The sequence below is a fragment of the Scophthalmus maximus genome, chromosome 22 (assembly GCF_022379125.1).
Source record: "Scophthalmus maximus strain ysfricsl-2021 chromosome 22, ASM2237912v1, whole genome shotgun sequence".
Classification (NCBI taxonomy): domain Eukaryota; kingdom Metazoa; phylum Chordata; class Actinopteri; order Pleuronectiformes; family Scophthalmidae; genus Scophthalmus; species Scophthalmus maximus.
The window spans coordinates 6,766,165-6,789,428 of NC_061536.1; the positions used below are offsets into that span (position 1 = coordinate 6,766,165).

General features: G+C 43.6%; 1 protein-coding gene and 1 non-coding gene across 3 annotated transcripts; one reads left to right on the plus strand and one right to left on the minus strand.

The window, feature by feature from the left end:
- The first annotated feature begins 579 nt into the window (after positions 1–579).
- trnat-cgu lies at positions 580–651 on the plus strand. The gene has a single exon. It is a non-coding gene; the product is annotated as a tRNA-Thr (tRNA).
- Positions 652–1,119: 468 nt separating this feature from the next.
- zbtb10 (zinc finger and BTB domain containing 10) lies at positions 1,120–22,641 on the minus strand. 2 transcript variants are annotated; one of them, XM_035620994.2, is made up of 5 exons: positions 21,060–22,639; positions 13,506–14,538; positions 7,396–7,461; positions 5,049–5,224; positions 1,120–4,262 (listed from the first exon to the last, which is right to left on the minus strand). In XM_035620994.2, exons 1-5 carry the CDS (start codon positions 21,732–21,734, stop codon positions 3,972–3,974), a joined length of 2,241 nt encoding a protein of 746 aa, XP_035476887.1. In that variant the 5' UTR covers positions 21,735–22,639; the 3' UTR covers positions 1,120–3,971. The 2 variants fall into 2 exon arrangements, with proteins under 2 accessions (XP_035476887.1, XP_035476888.1); XM_035620995.2 differs by lacking the exon at positions 7,396–7,461 and having other exon boundaries at positions 21,060–22,641.
- Positions 22,642–23,264: the final 623 nt, after the last annotated feature.

Here is a 23,264-nt window from a genome sequence, read left to right on the forward strand (position 1 = left end):
AAGTGCTGCCACCTGGTGTCAGCTGAGCCAAAAAAGAAAAAAAGAAAAAAAAAGCCAATGATGAATTTTATCTGCGTGCTACCAGCAGGTGGCAGCACGTCGGCCACTAGAGGGAGGATCAGCACACATCTCACAACTTGTGAAAGCTTCCATCTGTCAGCTGTTTATCAGAAGTCATCAGAAATCCCTTTCCTGGGTTGGACTATCTGCAGAGACACGGCTCATTGGATCATTAAGTGGGGAATAAAACACAAGTATTTTTTTACTATAACAGAACCACAAACCAATCTAAACTTTACTGACCTGACGCCTTACAGGGAAGCTCCCTACTGTACTTCTTCAATTTTGACCATTGTTCTTATTTTTCCCTTATGATGGCTAAGTAACTAAGAAGATTTACAAAAGTACCATACAGTTGCAGTTCAGAGGTACTTGAGTAATACTTGAGTTTACTTGCAGTCCCACTGCACAACGTTTCAAAGGAAAATATTGTACTTTTTTGTACGATTTTTATCGGACAGCTACGCTCACTGGTTCCTTTCTACAATGTAATATTTTATGAAAGTAATTGCCATCGTAGGCGTGGTGGCCAAGTGGTAAGGCGTTGGTCTCGTAAACCAAAGATCATGGGTTCAATCCCCATCCATGCCTTCATCATCAACATTAAACAACACACAACTGTCAACGCTGACATGCAAACGATTGTCCACTATGGTATGAAAAGCAGTAACTGGCCAGAATTTAATATTTGCCTTAAACATCTCATGATCACTTATGTGAACCATCTGTAGGGGGGCTGACAACCTAAACAATGTATCTGGATCATGTACGAGGTGGAAATTGATCAAACTAGATCCAATCCTGCTTGGAAGATCAATCAGTAACTATTGGTCATGAAGTAATGTATCAGATAAAGTAAACCAAATATGTGGAGATTTTACGCCAAATCAGTGGTGGACACCTTCAACCTGTAATGAATGAAGTGTGTTTTAAAAACACAAAACGTTTATGGCCGCCTGGGTCTTACTGTGATTTGCAAAACATTCATTTGACATAGATCGATAGTTGAATATGGAAGAGCAAATGTGCCAATCCAGATGAATGAGTGGACAAAAAGGATTAAAGCAATATCAAAGTTTTATTCGTAAAATGTAGTAGAGAGAGGAACAGTAGTACAATTCAGAGAGAAAAGAGGAGAATGTAATTCCATCTTTGAAAACCTTTTGATAAAAACGTAAAAAGAGTAACCTGAATTTGCTTTTGTGTTCGAAGGGCACTGAGGCGCGGCCCGAGTTTTGCATCACTGTTAAAAGTTCGAGAGAAATTGAAAAATACAACCTTTTGCAACAGCGTAAAAAAATACAGCTGGGGAAAAAAAACCTCTGCTTTACATCTGTAGTGTTTTTGCTTCGTTTTTCGTGTTTTTTTGTTTGTTTGTTTGTTGTCCATATAACAAATACAGCATAAAATCTAAAATGATACATCATAGTTTTTGAGTTTCATTCATTACAGTAAAATCAGTAGGATGGTAAATAGTATAAAAAGAACAAACAGGACATCAGGATGGTGTGATGGACAAGCACACGGCGTGAAAAGAGCGAGAGAAAGCGGAAGGTTTAAGTTCATGGAAATAAACCACCACGTCAGGAGGCTTGTGGCTGACCGTCAATGTGTTCCATTAAGTAAATCCACTAGTTAAATAATATATTCTTCATATATATATTTATCTCATATATATCTCCACATATATATATGTATATATATCCATAATATAACCCCTCCCACAGTGATTTGAGGAAAAAGTGACACCAAGAGGATGAATATCTCTATGACTTAAAATATATCTTCTTCCACTAAGAGTAAAGGGAAGTTACACATTGTCTGTATCATTAGCACTTCAGTACATACTTTATATTCCACTGCATATGAACAGATACTGCTGTTCCAAGGTTTTAACCCGCAAACAATCCGTGTTTCTTTAGAAAATATGTGCTTAATGAAAAAAAACAAAGAGAAGGAAATCTGTGGAAAGAACAAAATTAAACAAAATATGCATCTAGGGTAAAGTGAATGATTCTGTAGCATATAAACATTTAAAAATCTCAACAATTACAGACACGAGCAAGGATTTTCTACACTAAGCAAGTTTTCACCTGACTTTTCTTATACATTATATTCCAACAATAATTAAAAAAAAGGAGACAACAATTTTGGTTGGACAAATAGAAATTAACAGTCTTGATTGCATTTTGGAGTCAATATATAATATTAAATAACAAAACAAAAATGTCTAGTAAAAAAAGTTGCGCATTGGAAGAAAAACACAACAGTTTGTATATAGTTCCATTCAGACCCGCTTTTGGGGAAGCAAGAAAGACAAATAAAAAAAAAGAAAAAGAAAATTATTTTTATGAACGCAAAAGTAAGTGCATGTCTATGAGGTGCCATAGAGCTTCACTTTTTGTGGAACAAAGTGTTTTTCTACCTGGCAGACCTAAAAATAATAAAAACAAACTTACATCAAATTGAACAGGTGACATCTCGTATGCCTTTTACACATGGAAAAAATGGAGTTCTCTCAGAGTTCAGACATCACGACTTTCTGCACAGTTCTCCCTCACAGCCGACGTTCAAGTGATTCAAAATATATATATTTACTGTATTTACTCTATAACTCAGTACCAAATATAAACAAACGGTATAAAGGTATTGATGTCCACTTAGGTCCTCGAAAAACGTCAATTACAAGTACTGCCGGTAGTTCTACAAAATGGCGTGTGTGTGTGTGTTTGCATTAAATAAAATAAAAAGCTTAAAAATAATGGCAAAGCATACCTGATAGTCGCCGTAGCACAACAGTGTTCTATAGTTTAAGCTGATTACATATGTATAACTGAGTCAGTTTAAGCTTTATGATTATAAACATCATATATAGCCTGTAGGTCCAGTATTCTGCAACAAGCATTACAGCACCAAACGTTTCGTCATTTGGCAAAAATTCAAGCTTTAAGTGAAAGTCAAATGCTTTTAATAAAGTGTTACTGTGACGCCGTGATTTGTATAAAGCTAGCAATAACATTTCCCCTTGTACTTTCGCTTTTTTTTCTTTTTAAATTAAACTTTTTTTACGCGCTTAACAAAAAACCTCTCGTTGTCTTCTTTCTTTCTTTCTTTCTTGTTTTTTTAAGCGTATTCAGTAGTTTGTGTCCTGCTAAATCTTGGTGTGCGGTCTGTTTGGCATAACATCACAGCCCTCTTAAATTAATCATAAATATGGCTGTAATACATTAGAGTCACAAAACAGATTTTTTGGTTCCAAGATTTTTGCAGGGAAAGGACAAAAAAAAAGGAAAAAGAATAATATAATATTTAGCGCTTCTAAAGATCTACAGAGCAAGTTAAAAATCTTCCCGTCTGCAAATAATGCTCTTCTTCCGCGTACTTCTACAAGCACCAAGCAATATACTCTCAGATTGAGCGGAAACCAGCAGCCATCGCTGTGCCTCTGCCGCAGACAGAAATAAAAATACAGAAATAAAAATTATAGCATTTGATAAGACCATAATAACCTCTCTTCATAAATTAAATAATTAACAGTTCTTTTTTTCTTTTTAGATGATTGGCCTACCCCAACTCAAAAAACTCTATCATCACCCTGCCCAACTCTTCCCCCAGAAAAAAAAACAGGAAATAAAAACATCACCAAAAACCTGATTTATCATATTATTAGTTGTTAGATTCTCTTGTGGGCTCTGGGCCCAGAGTTGGACACATTTTAACATTAATAAAATCTGTACATCTTGGAGTTCCCACTCTACCAAAGCTTTTTTTAATCCATCTCTTTGTCATATACTTGCACAATTAAGTAACCTCAAGGTTTGATAGCACTTTGGAGTTGATTGTTTACCAGCTAGTTTTTTTGAATACATATATATTAAACATCAACTTTTTATTTTTGTTTCTCAAGCTTGTTAAAATTCTTTGTCCTTTTCTGGGGCAGCACCAGCGTTGCCCTCACCCCAATTTGATTGGTCGTTGTCAGTAGGCTCCTCCCCCTCCAGGTCATCCCCTTCGTCGCCGTCAAAGTCCTCGTCGCGAGGGAACTCCATGCCCTCCAGGCCCTCCTGAGTGGCCTGGTGCGAGTCAGCGCAGTCAGCACACACACCGTAGCGCCTCGAGCCGTGGCGGATGCCAACGCTGGCTGCGAGCATGAAGATCTTCTTGCACACCATGCACTTGTACTTTTTGTCCTTCTTGTGCACCTGTAGGAGGGTGGGGGTCGAGGAGATAAGTCAGATTACTCGTCGTTGGAAGTTTGGATTCACTGGTCATTTGGCAAAATGAAATTTAAGCCATTTTCAGAAATGAACTATGGTAAAGTTGGGTCCGGATGTTTTTTGGAGTTTGTCGTTCACATATGAAGAAGGCAGCAGGAGATTGTTCCGAGTTGAATGCGTTCACAACAGCAGGAACATTTCCCGGACATTCGGGTGAGGGTTGGCGCCTGAGTTAAGTGCACACTCGCTCGCTGTGAATATTCTTGGGATTTTCCTGCTGTATTCTCACACATGGGCTCACTCGGGACATTTTCCAGGAATTTGACTGTGTAGGGGCTGGCACAAAAGGTTGAGGGGAAATATCTGGAGCTACATTTTGCGAACATTTGCGTTCTTTGTGCAACCCCTCTGGAAAAGTGCAGGTCCGGGCTTCAATGCAAGTCCGAAAGCTACACATGCCAGTCCAATGATTTACTAGGCCTTCACATTTTTAAACATAAGTGATGTGGGACAGTCTCAAAAATCCATGAATTTTCTACCACTTTGCGAGACACCCTGCACTGCCTGCATTCCACGAGATAATACACCGCCAGAAACATTAGACACTTATCAGACGGAGCAAAAATCTGCCGGTCAAACACCGTGGAGCAATAATGTGAGCGTAGCCTGAACACCGTACTGAAGTATCTGATAAAAAGATGGTGAAAGCACATTATGTGTAGTTACATGAGAGGATGGGAGGAGACTGCGAGTGTACGTGTGCTGACTCACCAGGGAATGTCTCTTTACGTGCTCTCGGCGGGTGAACAGCTTGCCGCAGATGTCGCAGCTGAATGAGCGCACGCCCGAGTGGATGATCAGGTGCCTCTTGAGCGTGCGCCGGTGCTTGGCGATGTAGTTACAGTGGGGGCACTTGAGCTTATTGAGGGCTAGGTGTGAGGACTCGCCTGGGGAGAGAGAGAGAGGAAAAACAAAAATATGGACATGCAGCGAAAGGTCAGGTCAGCAAGAGACAGATTTAGCAGCACAAAGTTCAAATGCAAGAGCAGAAACATTAAAGCAAACCATAACAATGTTTTGTTCTTTGAGGTTTCAATTTGACACCTGTTACTTTAAACTAAAAACGCTTGAGATGGATTGAGATGGAACCAGGCAATTATCATAAAGTAGACGCCATCTGATAAGAGAAGGGTGTGTCAGCCTCCAATATCCTGTTTATCAAATCGTGGAGTTGAGATACCCTGACCATTAGAGAGATCACAAACCACCGCCTTTGATGCATCACAGTCGATAGCTGTGGAAGTCTGTAAATCTGCAGAAATGCAACTGATCACTTCAAAATCCAGCTCCGGGCACTGTAGCTAGGTTACTGGTGCTTTTCAGCAGCTCAACTGAATTGATGTTGGAGGTCTCACCATGGTGATGTTGAAAAGGATGAGAGGATACTGATTCATATTAGCAGTGAATGTAAAGCAGCAACATGTGTCCGTCGTTGACAACAACACAAATATAATCGTGGAGTTTGTTACAAAATTGCCATTTGCAGTGTACTGGTTGAGACATTTAAATTAATATAGTATCATAACAATCAAATGACTCAGTTTCATAGAGACGTAAGTTCCAGCTTACCGTACATGACACTATCTACTATCTAATACTAATCAACAAACACTTCTGAAGCAATTTTCTGCTAAACCGTTTTAAGTGTACCATAATACATGTTTGGAAACACCATTCGGAAATGCTGCAAACAAGAATGAGCATAATGCAACATTGATTCACATCAGACTCGTACTATGATTGTACTCTACAACTCGAGGCGATGGACGAAATGTTTTATCTTATTGTGAGAAAAATCAAGATGTCGTCACACCTTCTTCATTACCCCTCCAGGGATGTTTATACTAACAAGCTACGGAGGACAGCCAGGCTTCAGAATAAACAAGCAACAATCTATTGATTTTGAAAAGGCTCCGAACATGAGTGGTGGTAGTCTTCAGTCTGCGGAGAAGAAGAGTGGGGTGACGGGGGGCCGGGCCCTTTGTTTGGAGCCAGGGAGCACACAACAGAGGGGTTGTCAGGGCAGGTTGCTAGGGGGAGGAAGGTTGATGAGAAGCAGGTCACCTGTGTATTCACTCATGTTCATGAGTGTGTGTGTGTGTGTGTGTGTGTGTGTGTGTGTGTGTGTGTGTGTGTGTGTGTGTGTGTGTGTGTGTGTGTGTGTGTATATGTGTGTGTGAGGGGCACCTTGTCGAAGCGTAATAAGCTGTTAATTTAGGCATTAGAGGTTTAGGAGGAAAGTCAATATTCACCATTACATCACATAAATGTAGCACGGACATCAAATCAAACCTTCAACAGGTACAAACGGAAACTAAAATAAAATCCTCAAAATAAGGGATTTTTACATTTTGCAGCTGAAACGCCCCAAGGCTGATTCACAACTAGAGACCGTGTCGTATTTCCATTAGTACATCAGACTTTGATAAAGGAATGGAGAGGGGTTTCCTGTCGGCTTCTGTCAATCAAGATTGGTCCTTACATCATTTGGTGGAGAAAAAAAGTAAAATAATTATCCAAATATATATATATTCTCCATCCATCTTTCCATTCATTTCCTATCCCCACATTACATTGGGCAACGTCGGTAATTGGATTTTTGGATAAAAACCTTGGTTACATTCACTACGCTATGAGTTTTAGTCTCAAACCTCTCGTCCACAGGAAGTGAAATCCGGCATGACAGATGAAAACAACAATGGTGGTCCTGCACACAGCTGCCACTTCAGCTACTCCTCGAGGTCACATAGTAACAACATGCTAATCCATACTAACACACCTGAAAATGCAAATCGCATGACCCCTCACGTACACTGGGGGCATGCACATGCTGGGATTTCTGTGCTTGGAACTATGACGAGATGGAACCACTACCGACTGTAAAGGTGAGAAACATAAGTCCTTATCCATGTTGTGTTAACTACTGGTGGTCAAGTCGTGAACTTTCCAAAGGTCTCTGTTTCTGCCTGCACTGACCAAAAAGCTGCAGCAAAACTGCAGTGTTTTAGTTGCCTGAATTTAAAATTGAAGTGGAAGTCTAGTGAGTGCGGCGTCTTACCATTCTCCCAGGACTCCCCTTGCTGTAAGTCTTGGATGATGCTATACTGGATCTGATTGGCCAGCTCTGGGAAAGGGGTGAGGGGGGTGGGGAGGTCAGGGGAAGTGAGAGGGAGAAAGACAGATGAGAGGTGGTTGATAAGTCTGGGGGGGAGGGGGGGTGCACACCTCACAATGCCTTGTGTACAAAACTAACCGCCTCCCACAAGGAACAATGGAAGTTTCAGTTAACAACATCAGCAAACATATACAAACACACACCCTACTATATGTAAAGCGGCGTGATCCTCAGGCCGGAGCAACAAACTAATGGTGTAACCAGGGCTCCAGAGGAGGAGGAGGGGGTTAATTAGAGAACGACAGAGTCGAGCCTCACACCGGCTCGGCTTACACTCGGCTTTTGTGAGTGCTTGTGTGAGCACCTGTGTTTGTGTGTGCGTGTCTGCTTCCTCCAGCATCAGCGCTCAGGATCCATTAAAGACACGCCCCTGCGAGAGCGAGTGTGTGTCTATTCTCCCTGGGTCAATATTTGGAATAGTGAGGACAGCCCCAGTGCATTAGAGTGGATTAGAGAAGGACGGGAACTGCCCCTGGCAGCTTTGCACGTCGCGGGGGATTGGGGGAGGGGTCATTGTGCGTAGGTGTGTGCGTTTGTGTGCACGCTTTAACAGAGACTGGTGTGTATGCAAATGCATTTTCACCTGCGCTGTGTGCAGCACCCACCCTTTAAACAATCCTACAGCGTTGTTTGGAGAAGACTCAAGAATTTATGGGCCACGAGTGAGCGCAGGCTGTGGGCTCTGGTGTTGTAATTGCAGACAGCAAAAGTACTTAAAGACTTGAAACCACCCTTCACTTTCAACCGTTCTAATTTTCCACAACACTCACGTGACTTAATGAAGTGTCCAGCTGCCTCTGCTGTTATGTTTGACACTATTTTTTCTTTTTTGTTAAATCATTACCAGTTGTTTATCCTTTTTAAAACAAGACAAATTGGGGAAAACAAAAAAGTGATTAGCCATTTTAAGAGTAACATTCTTAATACTTAAAATTGCTTAAATGACTCATTTAATATTCAGGCAACAACATTTTGGTTCTAGACTGGTGGTTGGACAAAAAAACCCCACTGGTGGTTGGATGAAATGAAACATGAAGATGTCACCAGCGGACAACTGGACATTCTGACAGGCTTTTCCCCTGCATTTTAAAGACCGGATTAAAAGGTTCAGTGTGTAGGACTTAGTGGCATCTAGCAGTGAGGTTGTAGATTGCAACCGACTGAAAACCCCTCCCCCTCACGTTCCAAGCGTATAGGGAACCTACAACGGCCTTCAGGTGACAAAAAAAAATGAAAAGACCATCTTGTGGTCTTAAGTGCTCTTTAATATTTAAAGAGCACTTAAAGAGAACTATAAGTTATGTTTTAAAAGTGACAGAAAACAAAGCGATGAGAAGAGCAGCCACATTTGGGCGACCATGTTCCCATCACTGGAGCATGACCACACAGATCAAACTCAAGCAAAATGAAAGGCAAGCCTGTGACATCATTGGGAAAGTGGGACAGCCAGGATCAACGGAGGACGCTTCATAGGCTCAAACTTAAATATGCAAGCAATAAGGACTATTGGTGCAGGGGGGAAGTCCAGGTTCAGAGTTCATCTCATCGCCAAAAGATTCGTTTTTAGTACCAAGAGGAGAATGTTAGACCCTTCCTAGTTTCACTCATGTCAGAGGTAGATCAGTAGCATTAAGGTCCTTGCCTAAGGGCACTGGATTATGCCACGCTCTGTACCAAAGTTAGCGGCGTTATGCTAATACCAGCTGCTTGATTCCAGACTGGTAAAATGGTAAATCGCTAACCAACCGGACACCGTGGTGGTCAACAAACAACAGAAGAAGGCAGTAGTGATAGATCCAGCAATCCCCAGAAACAGCAACATCAAGTAGAAGGAAAACAAAAAGTTCAAAAAAAATACCAACTGATGAAAGAGGAGGTCGAAAAAATGGAAATCAAAGCAACAGTGGTGGTGACCGGACAGTCGGGCTGAACCCCCCAAACTGGGCAGATACCCCATTCAGAAGAGATCCCTGTCCCTGTCCTAGGAAGAGCCGAGAACCCTCAGGCCTCTGGTAGAGGACCCGAGCTCGAAGGAGGAAACAAGACCGTCCACATGGGGCGAGTGGAGGATTTTTATATATATATATACACACACACAATATATCAACAGCTTTATTGGATAATCTAATGACTCACGGCAGACATGACTAACAAATATGCATTCTCATTTTTGCCTTGTAAAGCAATATTTGGGTAAAGCGTAACTAACATTTTGGATATCATGTGACACATCCAGCTCGAGTCCCAACAAATGAGCACTGTATGCAATACAACACTGATCACGCACGGACGGCAGGGAGAGATTGTGGGGAAACACCGTCACAAGCTGGAACCTTCAACAAATGACCTTCTGTCCACAAATGACACTGGGCCAATCCTTAATGTACTGTGCATTGCATTAATATGGTATTGTGTGCTCCGTCACACACACACACACACACACACACACACACACACACACACACACACACACACACACACACACACACACACACACACACACACACACACACACACACACACACACACACACACACACACACACACACACACACACACACACACACACACACACACACACACACACACACACACACAATTCACTGCGAGACGCCCACGTCAACATAGACCCACTCAAACCTCTAATGAATGAATTAGCTCATCCACAATAATACCAACTTCATAGCTGTAGCGACAAACCTAGGTCAGCCCATTCTGTGATTTGAAGAAGAAGAAAGTCATTGTCCACATAATGGAGAAAAATATGCATCCACAAATACAAATCATGAGGGGTTTTGACAGCACATTAGATTACTATGAAGAAACGACCACTGACAATTTGTCTCTTGGACATGATCTAAATCATTTTTACTAACCGCCTCCCCTTGTCACAGTAGATGGACACAATAAATCTAGCTAGAAATATTAAATTGATTTGACGTGTTCCTACAAAAAATAAAACTGCAACAGTCAGTTGAAACCATCCTCACTTCTGAAAAAACCATGAGGAACGAGTCTGTTAAAGGGAACTGAGAAAATACTAAGAAAAGCCACCTGTTACAACGGGAACTGAAAAACGCTGCATGCAGTAACACATTGGCGGTAATGATTCCAAACCTTCTAAAATGTGCCACTGCCGTTTATTTCTACTAGCTTAGGAAGTAGGGGGGAAAAGGGCTGTCGGCCCAGAACAACATCAAAGAGCATCGGGGATAATTCGCTGCAGGTTTTGGCCTCAAAACTCTCTGGACACCACCTCTCCCACATGTCAGACCACAGAGCATCAATCAGCTGCTCCCAGTGTTTCTAAATACAGAGTGAATGAGTGATTTGACTGTTAAGACAGGGAAGAAAGTAATTTTTTGGCGAGTCTGACTACATAGACAAATCTTAAAAACATTCACAAATCTATATTTTATCTGTTACTATACATGTGATAATGAATTGTATTGTTTGGGGTTTTATTGGACACAACTGTTTATTTGACTGCTTTGAAAGCTTTTACTGTGAACTGTGAAGTCTTTATTTGGAAAAGTATTATATATATATATTAGAAACAACAGCCAAACAACAAAGACACATGAAGAGAAGAAGGCTGGAGAAGTCAGCTCGTCTTTTAGGGAGCGTCTGCCCAGGCTGCTACAACACCCAGAATCACTTTGTGCACACATTAAAAAAGAAACCTAGGAGGAGTCGAAGGCACTAAGAGCATTCAAGTGCATTTAGGGAGGCCTGGGGGAAGAAATGTTTCCCCTGCATTCTTCATTATCCTGCATTAGAGAGAGGCTTTTCTGTCTCAGACAAACACACACACACACACACACTGACAAAATGTAGTTCTCTCCCTTTTTTCTACACACACTTTCTGCCTCCACGCCGTCCATACCACTCCACTTGATATGTGATATCATTATGGTTACACAGGAGTGCCATGCTTTAATGCTGCGGACAGAAGGAGGGGGCTGGATCTGAAAGAAGAGATTACTATGAGCGGTGCCCTGTATGTGGATGGGATGGAAGGGACGATGGATTAAGAGAAAGAGAAAAGAAAAAAAAAAGAGGAAGATGTCAAAGGGCAAATAGATGGAGAGAATATGGAAAGTAAAAGTAAGAATGATTGAAAGTGTGTCCACCCCCCCCCCCCCCCCCCCCCCCCCCCCCCCCAACCACAGTAAATAATGTGATGGTTTAACTTAATACAGGTTAGGATGAATTATACTTTTCAATTTGGGAAGAAATAATTTCTTGTCTTCTCCTATTTCAGTGTTTAATAATTTTCTACTCAAACATGACACAAAGATTTGAAGGAAATTTTGGGGGACGATACCTATACCGATATTGGGTAGTGAAATATTATATAATATAATATTATTTATTATAGTCGATAGTCAATTTGGCAAAGAGGACCCCCTTTTTTCCTAAGAGGAACCTTTATAACAAAGAAATACTTGATATTTTAAAGTTTAACCATAATTCCTTATCATATATTGTTATATAATCTATTATAAATGACTATAAATAAAAACAAATACAACCAAACGATTCGAACTTGAATTAAATTTTTTTTACTTAAAATGCAATTTATTTTCCTGCATTGTAAATTCTGTAAAATAAAAGTTTTCCAATGGGTAAACATAAACGCAGACACAGAGTCTGTCTCTGAATGTTGTCTGATATTATTGGCCAACCAGTATATCAGTTGGGCTCTAGACAGAAGTAAATGAACGTCCCTTAGTTAAAAAAATTCTCATCTTTTCCCCCAGGTGGACGTCTCCTCCGGAAGCCCCCTACTCTGGAGCGTTTAGCGGAGCCCACGGCTGGGAGTGAACACCTGACAAGCAAATATCCCGACTGTTGGGTGGAACAGCAGGACGTTGATTGAAAGCATAAAGGCTGAGCCTCTCGTGCTGGGGATCGATAATTTGATTGGTCACGTCAGTGTTTCCCACTGCAGGCTGCTGCGGTTTACCTTCTTAGGGCTTATTATGATCCAGTGATCGCACGTGTCACATGCTTAGATACGTCACAAAATGGTAACAACCGCCGCCCCCCCCCCCCCCCAAAAAAAAATAACAACAATGTGATCATTCATCACTAGATTAAAATGATTCCAAGAGGCATTTTCACATATATTGAAAATAAAATACATATTTACAAATGTGAAATTCGAGGGAGACATTCACAACATTCTGTAAATCTATTATACTTTTATTTAAGATAATGATGCAAACTTTTTAATTCAATGAGCGAGCATCATTTAGTTCTGGAATTTGACAGGTTCAACTGAAGCCGATGAAGGAGTGGCTTGAACATCAGGCAGACACAGCTGATGCTGCGTCTACAGCTAGCTGTAGCTTTATACTTGTTTGCAGACAATGCATCTACAGTATAAAGCAGCAATGTGCCTTTAAACGGACTAATTTTTAATAAACTTTATAGACAAGGGGGGCACAAAAATTTGCTAGCTGGTTGTCATGATCATCACTGCATTGCTCTCACGACATTTGGACGAATCTTTTATAATCTCTATGCTTAAGAAGGTTTGGCAGGATTGGTTATCACAGAATGTTACGGCCACCACCTCTTTTAATGACACTGCTCTTTGACCCTGCTCGTGTTGTTAAGCTTTATGCACTATAGGCCACTTAAAACATGCTAAGCTGAATGTTCTACATAGTGTGTAAAAGGCAATGCATAAAGACACTAGACTATTGTGTCTTAAAGTTTACCAGAAGGATAATGTCTATTAGACTTTATATATTTTAGAATTGACAGCAAAGTGAAGTCCTAATGTTTTCACAAAAATAGTGTGTGCACCTCTATACTGTAAAAAGGAGCCTATAAATTCCATTTTCAGAGCATATGCGGTGTAAGTAATAGGAATAAGAAATTCATGAGTTTACTGTGAAGCTACACATGCAATATTTTATAGGGGAGAGGACTGGGAGTGGAGTGTGTGTGAGGTGTGTTCAAAGTGCAAATGTGGGTCTTACCGGCATTTTCAGAGAGGGAGGAAAAGTCCTCTCTGGGGTAGGAGGCCGAAGGCTGGATGAACATCCCCTCATCGAATCCCTCTTCGGGCTCTGGCGGGAAGTTGTAGACAAAACGCCGTGTGGTGGTCTGCTTTTTCCTCCGCCCGCTTCCGGCCGCAGCTTCTGGTGCCTCGCGTTTGATTGCTGCGGGTGCCGCTGCAGCGCCGCCGGTGGCAGGCTCGTTCCAGACGAACACCTGTGCCTGGTCGCCCGCCGCGCGCATTTCATTGGTCTCTGCGGAGTCAGAGGAGTTGTCGTTGTGGTGGCTCAAGCTACCAGAGGCTCCAGGGGTCACCAGGGCACAGCCCTCATTCCCGATCACTGTCACCTCTATATCGCTGGTCTCCTCCTTCAACCTGCCGTTGTCGTCGTCTTCTTCCATCGCGTCTTTTCCTTGGTGGTTGCCGGCCTTGATCGACAGCTTGGACAGGATGCTTGTGGCCCAGAAGTTGCTTGGCTTCCGGTCCAGCCTCCTCTGTCCCTCTTTGGCCACCGTCTGCCGCTTGTTGTAATCCACCACCACGGAATCTGGAGCCTCCTGCTTGATGCTGATATTCAAGGCGTCTTTTATAAAAGCCCTACATGACTGTACAACTTCTGTCATCTGGAGGTAACTAGCAACAGACATAACCTCAATGGCGTTTTGGCTTGTAAGCAGCAGATTCCCGGAGTAGAGAAAGTCGAGGATAACTGAGAAGCCCTGCACAGCAGCAACATCCAGGTGCGTGACCGTGGCCTGGTCCTGGTCCTCACTCTTGGTCAGACAGTAGAGGGTTTTGAAGTAGCGGCTGCCCGCCACCAGGATGTTTTTATGTGCACGGAAAACCTGGCCCGAGACGACTATGTTGACGTCACAGAGTATGCCACTTTTGCGTTGCTTGTCCAGCTCCTGGAGAAGCTGGTAACAGTAGGAGTTCTCATTGGGCTTGTTGCGGTAGTCGTCCTCTGAGCAGTTAGTGGAGGGGCTGGTGTTGTCGGAGGGCCTCATCATCTCCTTTTGGGTGAATGAGATAAAGAGATAAAAATTATTAGGAGGCTTGTTTGCTCAAACATGTAATTTGCAAACGCAAGCATAAACACACAAGTAACCGGTGTCTAACTCTGTATTAACAAAAGACACACACACGGGGTTCCCTGCGTGACACCAAAGCACCTGCACTAGGGGTGAAACTAGTTTGACAGGCTTCTGTTATGGGAGGGTGAGAGAGGTGTAGTTTTACACAGCCCTATAATCAAATTGTTTTCTTCATCAAACTAACAATCCTCAACACAAAAACGTATATAAATATCATACAAATACATTAGGCTGCGGTGTTGAGTAAGTTTTCTGTTGATTTGCTGTACAGTCTCTCAAATGGTGGTTAACCTACAAAAATATTTTAATTAATGATTTCCTACATTTTCCAGAATGCATGTGGACAACCACAACCCAAAAAAGAACAGTTGTGTAAGTAAAGGCAGAGAGGGCACAGCTATAGTGTTAGTAGGGAAACATTTTAAAATAACAGTAACACACATATCCCGAGGCTGTGCTTTAGTTGGTGGAAAAATTAGTATCACTGCTCATTCGATTGACTGTTTCTTGTAACCAACACAAAACCGTGGGCTTTGAAAGAAAGTTTGGCTCACTGGATCTGACATTAACTGTTTGTTAGTAGTTTTCAGATAAGTTGAATATTCTATTTGTGCTGAACTGCAGACACGTCGAAATGACGCATGGAGGAGGGCTGACTAGTGTCCAAAGCAGGGCACAACCTGACTGTGGGATGGGAGGGGAATTGGCAGAAGCATAGAACTACCCTGTAACAGCCCCACTCGTCCTCCCCTGCTCCCCCTGTAACAGGGCAAAGGGACAGCCTGCTGCAGGGCCGAAGAGTGGGGAGTACACACACGTGTATAATATGCATGTGTATATAATACATGGCATCACATGCAGTATAACCCACATAGTTTGGGTTATGGTAAATGTATACATGCTTCCAGGCAGTAGCAGTTTGTATTGTAGTGTTTCCACATGGCACACACATACAGCGGCATACATCTCTGGCTCATTTTAGAATTGCACAGCAGATGTCCTAATCCAGAATAATTCACATTGCTCGAGCCCTGTATTTCTACCCCAACATGCATGTACACACACACAAACCAAGCTGCCTACACATACACACAGCTGGGGTTTCAGCTCGAGTAATTCAGATTAAATCCATTTCTCTGAGGTCCCCACCCAGCCCCCACCCATACTCCCTCCACACTGCAGCTCTTGTCCAGGGCAGCCTGGGCACACAGTATAGTATAGGGGGGCTTATCATCCTCTGCCACAGCTGGAGGGGGAGAGATGGGATGAAATGAAAGGCAGAGTGAGGGAGAGATGGTGATAGATGGGATAAAATGAAAGGCTGAATGAGCGAGGGGAGGGCAGTTGTGGTTGTGCTTTGCAGGCTGAGAGAAATAAAAAGGAGGATAGAAAGACATTTAATAATGAGAGACAAGGGCTAAAGTGGGGACATCTCAATGGAGAAACAGTAGAAACAGAGTCGATAGAAGAAAGTGAGAAGAGAAGATAGTTGGAGCACAAAAGAGAAAAGCTTGATAAAACACGCACAAAGAAAATGAGTGAGAGCATGAGGCAGAGATTGAGAGAGCGAGACCTTGAGCCTCGAGAAAAAGGGCGGAGAAGGAAATGTGGAGCAGAGGGGGACGAGAAAAAAAAAAGCGAGCGCAGCACAGAGAAGGAGATGGGTCACCCCATTTTAGCCTTCACAATAGCCCGTGTTCTCCCTGAGGCTCATTGTCCACTCACTGTGGGCCTTTGTGAAAGGGCTCAGCACTCACTCTCTTATTACACAGCAAATCCCACTCGCAAGCATAGAAAGGAGCCAGGGTGCATGTGGGTGAGGCGGCGAGGATGAGGAGAGGGAGGGAAAATGATTTATTCCATGATATACACATCAGAGCTTCTGGAGGGGCATGGTCATCGTGTTGAGTACGCTGGTGGAATATATTGGCGTGGTGAAGGGCAGGAGTGTTATCACGACAAGACGAGTTGTATACGCCTTCAGTTGTTGCTGCTATTTTTGTTTGTTCTGGTACTGCCATGTTTACACCCATCTGCTTTTGACTTGTAGTGCTAATGCATGATGAATTATATTATTGCATCTTGCATCAAAAATACACACAATCTGAAGAAGGTGAGGGTTGAACAGAATAAAAGAGCAAACGCATTAAAAAAATACCATGAGCGTTCTCAGACTCCTAGTACCGGGGAATTTGTAGACCCCTTTTTTACCATTTCAGCTAATTTGCCATCCCACCCCCAAACCCCATGACTCCGCACACCTTTTATCCATTACACACATAGCAAGGCAGTGGGCCAGAGAGGTAAGACTTGGCCAGGCAGTTCTGATATCAGTTGCGTGTATGTCTGTGCGCACACACACTTATTGGAGTCAGGCTAGGACAGCCTGGTACTGGATAAGTTGCTCCATACAGGCCTCATCAGCGGCATCATCCTTTCTCCAGATGTGCCACGTGTGAGCCAGGAACCAGCAGACCAACCCTGCACAGCAGATGCTGGAGGCAAAACCAGCCTGAGCCAACAGGGAATGTGGGGACAATATCTACCTCCCCCCCAGTTATGACGTGGCTAGGTTTCTTTATTTGAGCCAGAGATGGTAGGGGTGGAAGAATGACGGGCAGCGAGAGCGTGCGAGAGAATCCAAGCAGGGCACTGGAGAAGAAAAGGAATCCTTTGATCTAGGCGAAACATGGATGCTTGAAATCTACAGCGAATGGCCCATCAGAATTGATTTACAGGTGGATATAACAAAGCAAGATGGCCGAAAAATGCAAGCTTAGTGATGCAATGATTACACAGACGATTTGTGCTGCAACTTGGAGAATAGAGCCCTTCAAGAAAACTAAACCACAAACCCAAACAAACCACAAAGACCCAAGGTCAACAGATCCATGACAAACACTCAGACATACACCTCTAACAGATCATGTGGTAGAACAACATACCCCCGCAACATAATGACCCACTGGAGCCAGTTTTTGTTTACCTTTTACACACACACACGTTTGACTCCATCCCTTACCTCAACTACCCCCACCCAGCATCAATCCAGTCCCATGGCCAGCCCAGCCCTGAGGCCATCTCCACCGGTCCTTCCCTAACTCCTTATATCTACTGTATCCTTCCCCTCAACCCCCCCCCCCCCCCCCCCCACCCAACCCGTCTGTCCCTAGCTTATAGAACAATACCACAGTGTGCATTTGGCCCAAGGTGTGGGAGGGCTGCACCGAGTGTCTCCCGGCCTCCTAACAATGCCTCAACAGAAGAGGCAGAGAGAGGGGAAAAAAACAGGGGAGGGTAGAGTCACTGATGGATTCAACAAGAAGAATTCTCCCTCTGGCTCCACCCCACCCCATTCCTCTGACCTGTGGCCCCCAATAAACATCCCATCTATCTGGCAGACACGAGACCGTAATGGGTGGATCCCCTTCCCTATACGGGGAGACGTACTCTTAACAATGAGCGTGGTGTTTTTCTCAACTAAAATCAATGAGTAAAAATTACTCTTACAGCCCCCCCTATGAGAATATTCCTCCTGGGAAATATAGTGCTGTGTTATCTTATTGTAAACCTCATTTAGACTGACACAGTGATGCAGGTAAAACCTTTTTTTGACTGTCAAACTGGAGGGTCACAACTGACTAAATGATCCTTCTCCTGTCCTGGGTTGAACCTGGGTCAGTTTTTGCTTGACTTTCATGAGCAGGTGTATCTATCAGAGATGGGAAATTAATTTGTTATAGATGCCACAAAAAACAGAAACAAGATAACACTAGAACACTGAATGAGAGAGAGGAGGGAGAGTATGGAGAAGAAAGCTGTGGAGAGCTGAAACTAACTTAATGCAATTATGCAGTGTAACTGTGTTATGATGCGTATGAACTACAGTTGTGGAATATTCTCTTGTCTGTGTCAACGGATGTGGAGTTAACACGTTTGTTGGCCCCATGTCATAACCCATCTTCTGAGCGAAACAGGTATAGAGGTGCTCTACTCTGGTATCATCATATGAAAAAAAAAAAAAAAAACAGTTTTTAGAGAATTAACTGATTGATCCAGGTCCCACGTATCTCATCTAATATCTCATCACAGAGACGCAACGGTCTAATTTTGCCTCATCTTAACCTTTAGCCACTGAGCATAAGGAACAATCCGAGCACAAAAAGGCATCTAGAGAATTAAGGACAACGGCCCCCTTCTCCGAGGAGACCCACATTTACCACAGCTGCCCTGGTGCTAAGGCTAATCGAGTTAGCTTTAACGAATGCAGCAGAGGCCTGACTAACGTCAGGAATTGGTGAATAGGACAAGATGTTGCCTCGTTACACCATAATTCCCCTTTAATGTACTGCACACAATGCAGCCTAGCTTAACATACACTGCTGCTCGTCCTTTCCACAGTACTGTATTTATGAAGAGGATTAGTTGTATGCAATAAGGCAGTCTTAAAGAAAAAATAAACTGAGGAACATCAAATAAGATTTTTTATTTTTTTTTAATGGCAAGAAGTTATTCAGTACCAATCATCCCCATTTACGCAGCAATGGGACTTTAACTCCCCAGCGCTATCCTGCACAGGAAAATGGCCTGGATAACCTCTGAGTACAGTATGTATGGGGTCCTTGTTGCTAGGGAAAAACCACACCAAGCCCCTAATCCACTCCTACTGCGCTCCTTACCAATTAGAGATGTGTACAAGTTAGCAGATCACTTTAAGTCATTCTGATTAGTGATTGCGTGTACAAAGGAAGGAACTAAATGTAGTAGAGCAATCCTCTTCCCTCACAAATTAGAGTCAAATAGCACCCAGCACTTAATTCCCCTGACAGCTCAGACCACGGTCAGGATATGAGGCTGGATGTGGCAATGTTCAAGAAACAGTAAGTTAGAGGAGTTCTTTTTTTTCCCCTTTCTCATATAGGATTGATTGGAGGAACGTTCTTTGAAACACGATTGTTCTGACAAATATGCAAGAGTTTTATGGGGTTACGGAAAGAGGGTGTAGAAATGTGGCTGACGCTGCAATAAAAAATAATGAACCAATAAAAAGAGCCACACATGCACATCAACAGAGACAGAGTTCAATAAAGCAAGCTGTTCAACACAACATACTAAATAAAATACTATCAATAACTGTACCCCAATCTTAGGCTAACCACGTGGTCTTTATATGCCAATTAAGTAAAAGAAGAGTTATTTCCAATTAGTTTGACGGATGATTCCAGTCTTGTGCATACCAGACGGAGCCCTTAATCATAAGATATGCCCCAAAGATACAACACTGGAGCCCATTAATCCAAAAATGTGGATGGTGGGGGTCAGGTGATGCCATGTCATTCTATTTACTGACAGCAATTTCCCTCATTTAAGCCTATTCAAAAGGTTGCATCGCCTCAGGGGCCGGGCAAGCTGTCAGGGCTCCGGGGCAACATGATTTACTCTGCCTCCTCTTGTCCGGCCCTGCGAGTGACACCATCTATGGATTTTGGGGTGGCCATTCTAGCACAATGCCTCTAATTTAGCTCCCCAAAGGGAGGAGGAGGTGGAGGAGGAAGAAATGCGCCAGAGGTCACCCAGGACTTGGAGCCAGCAGCGGCTGAATGAGAGGCCAAAGGCGCAGGGGGGGGGGGGGGGTGCAGGGGTGCGGTTCCCCAAAGGCTGTAAGGGTCGAGCCCTTGCCATTGTGTGACCTTTAGCCTGCTAGCAATCAAGACAGCTGCTGATACAACAAAGGGGTTTGCTGTACAGTGAACATCTACCCCCCCCCCCCCCATTTTTTTTTTTTTTTTTTACAATAATACTCCAAATCATTACTAGTCCAACACTTGTTAATGACTTTGTAGGCGGCCGACATGATTTAACAGTTATTTGTGACAGTTCATTCCTCAGCATGAGGCGCAGCCTCCGGTGTGACAGCAGCTAGCAGGTGTCATGCTGGAGCAGGTCTGTGCGTCTTAAACTTTGATGTGCGTGTGCGTGTGCGTGTGTGTGCGTGTGCGTGTGCTGATAGACGCGCATTTTAGACGTTAACAGAATCAGAGCTTTCACGTTTCCCACAGCGAGAAGTGTTTGCTTGCGTCCGTGCCGTCCGTAGCCCAGTGAGTCGGCATTAGCCTTCGCTAGGGGCTTTCCGCGACCGCCACTAGACGTCTACCTCCGGCAAGACAGCAAAGCTCCAAGCGGCTAGGCGGCTAAGCTAGCTGTTAGCTCGGGTTAGCAGGCTGACGCTAGCTAATTAGCCCCGGGAAGGGATCGCGAGTCTTCGGCGACAGCCTCGTTTCTCCTTCCTCGTTTGCTTTTTCTTTCTAGAAGTTGAACCAACTGCCCTCACACGCGGCAAACACAGCGGCCGGCGACACGCGCTGCGACGACCGTGCGGCAGGTACTCAGTGCGGCGCAGGTAACTGGGCGAAAGCGTCACGGACGCGGGCTAACGTTACCTGTTTGGTGGGGTCATTTCGCCCGTGCTCAGAAGACAGGTGATGTCTCAGCAGCAAGGCCCGCTTGTAGTTGCGACCGCCTTTGACGAGATCGTCGCTGTTTTTAGTGGCAATGTTGTGACACCAGGAGCAGGACATGAGTCCCGTCTCCTGGCAGAATTTGAGCCATGGGAATTCTTGCAACCACGACGCGTGGAACAGCGAGTGTTTCTGAAGCAGCGTCTGCGGTCTCATCTCTACCCCCGATTTCCTGGATCCCGTCTCGCCTCCCGTCGCACCGCTTCCCGACTCGTGCCCGTCGGCGTTGTTGGGACCGTTCCCCGCTGTCCAGCTACTCCCCTCTCTGGACCCGTTCTCCCCTTCCACGGAGCCGACACGACCGTCGCCGTCCCCGGCTGCCCAGCTGCCCCCTTCCGGGTCCTCTTCTTCCTCCGCCTCGGGTTCTGTGCTATCGCTGACAGACCCGGTGCCCTCCACTCTCCTCTGCGATGGTCCCTTCGCCCCCAGATCCCTGTCCTCCTCTTGATCCGGCCTGTTCCCGTTAAAATGTCGGTCTTGACAGGCGAGGGCCTCCCAGCTGTTACAGTTCCCCCCACCGATACCGCTGGAACCCGTTAACCCAGCTAATCCACCTCCTCGGAAAGCCAACGACCTGCGGTTTCTCTCACCGGACATTTTCCTTAATATGTATTAGAATCTTCACTTTCTCAACAGTATCCCCCTCCGACCGAAAAAAAAAAGATGTGTTTGCAAACGATGTGAGTCCCGAAAGAGATGAACCGTCGTCGTTCCTTTCCCCCGCTTTGGCCCTCCCGGTGAGAGTATGTAGGTTATGCGGAAATAAATAAGGGTTTTAAACGCATAATGAATTTCAGGGTTCTCACTGCGTCCGCGCAGGCCCCGCAGAGGTCGAATGGCAACGACTTTCCTCCCCACAATGCACCTCGAGCGGAGAAAGGGGGGTTGGAGAGGGAGGGGACGGCTTTTAAAGGAAGATGGGGGTGCTGTTGATCAGCGAGGGGTCTTAAGTGTTTTAAGACTGCACCCATTTTCCGCATGTTTTTGATCTTTTGTGGTTGTGCGCGTCTTCTCGGCCCACATACGCCGACTTGTGCTCCCCAGTTAAGCCTTTTAAGGGTCACCGAAAATAGTCCCATAAGACATACGCTTGCATTTTTATAAACATTTGTAATACGCCTATAATTCTCTGTTGAATTTATCTATTTTATTAATTAAAGTAAAATCTTTAAAAAAAATAATGACATCAATATACAATATAATGATTTCAATAAAATATCCGTAAAGTATTTTTTTTACAATATTCAACCTAGATATATTTGCGTAATATCTGTGTGTAAATAACTTGCAATATTAAATCCAAATTAGAAATGGTTAATTATTGTTGGAGTACATTAATATTAACACTCAATTACAGTATTACAACTGTTTTGTTGTCCAAAGCTCATGCATTTAACTTAAAGTGTATAACACCGTGAGTTCATAGTATATAGTACATAGTATGTATCCTATATTTGAGTAAAATAATAATAAATATCAGAGTTCTAAGATATGAGTTGGTTCCAAAAAGTCACGTGATGTGTGATCATTTAGTAGTGAAACTGGAATCCACCGGAGACGTTACAACCAAAAGTATTTTAACCTATCATCGTGTAGCTCCAATCCTTATCTGTTTCTTGTCATCAAGTTTAAGTCCAGCAGGTGGCACTCTTTCATGTGAACGTCTCTATCTGTGTGTGTGTGTGTGTGTGTGTGTGTGTGTGTGTGTGCGTGCGTGCGTGCGTGTGTGTGTGTGTGTATATGTGTGAGAGAGATGCTCGACATAGTTGGGTGTATAGTTCCAATGCTGTCCAATTAAGGGCTTTGCACACAGCGTGTGGACAAGAAGGTTGTGATTTCAATAAGGTGGGGGTTTTGTGTCCCACTGTAATGGTTAAATTCCCAAGGGGGCAATAAGGTATACCAAGTATGATTAGTTTAGTTTCTATTCATTGCTCCAGCTCCTAGAAGTAATGGCCATCAGCTTGACATTACAAATGGAGTGTGTTTGACAAATTTTAATTTCCCTGCTGTTGGATGGTGTATATTAAACTACACTGTCAGATATAAATGAAATGTGGGCCTTGTGCTCACTCACTGTAATTGGGTCACTATCACTATTAAGAATAAAATATGAAATGAAAACAT

Coding starts and splice junctions, on each gene's coding strand:
- zbtb10 (XM_035620994.2), bottom strand. CDS start 21,734: ATGTCCGGTGAGAGAAACCGCAGGTCGTTGGCTTTCCGAGGAGGTGGA. Junction 5,225..7,395: donor AGGGGAGTCCTGGGAGAATG/GTAAGACGCCGC, acceptor CTCTCTCCCCAG/GCGAGTCCTCACACCTAGCC. Junction 4,263..5,048: donor ACGTAAAGAGACATTCCCTG/GTGAGTCAGCAC, acceptor ACCCTCCTACAG/GTGCACAAGAAGGACAAAAA.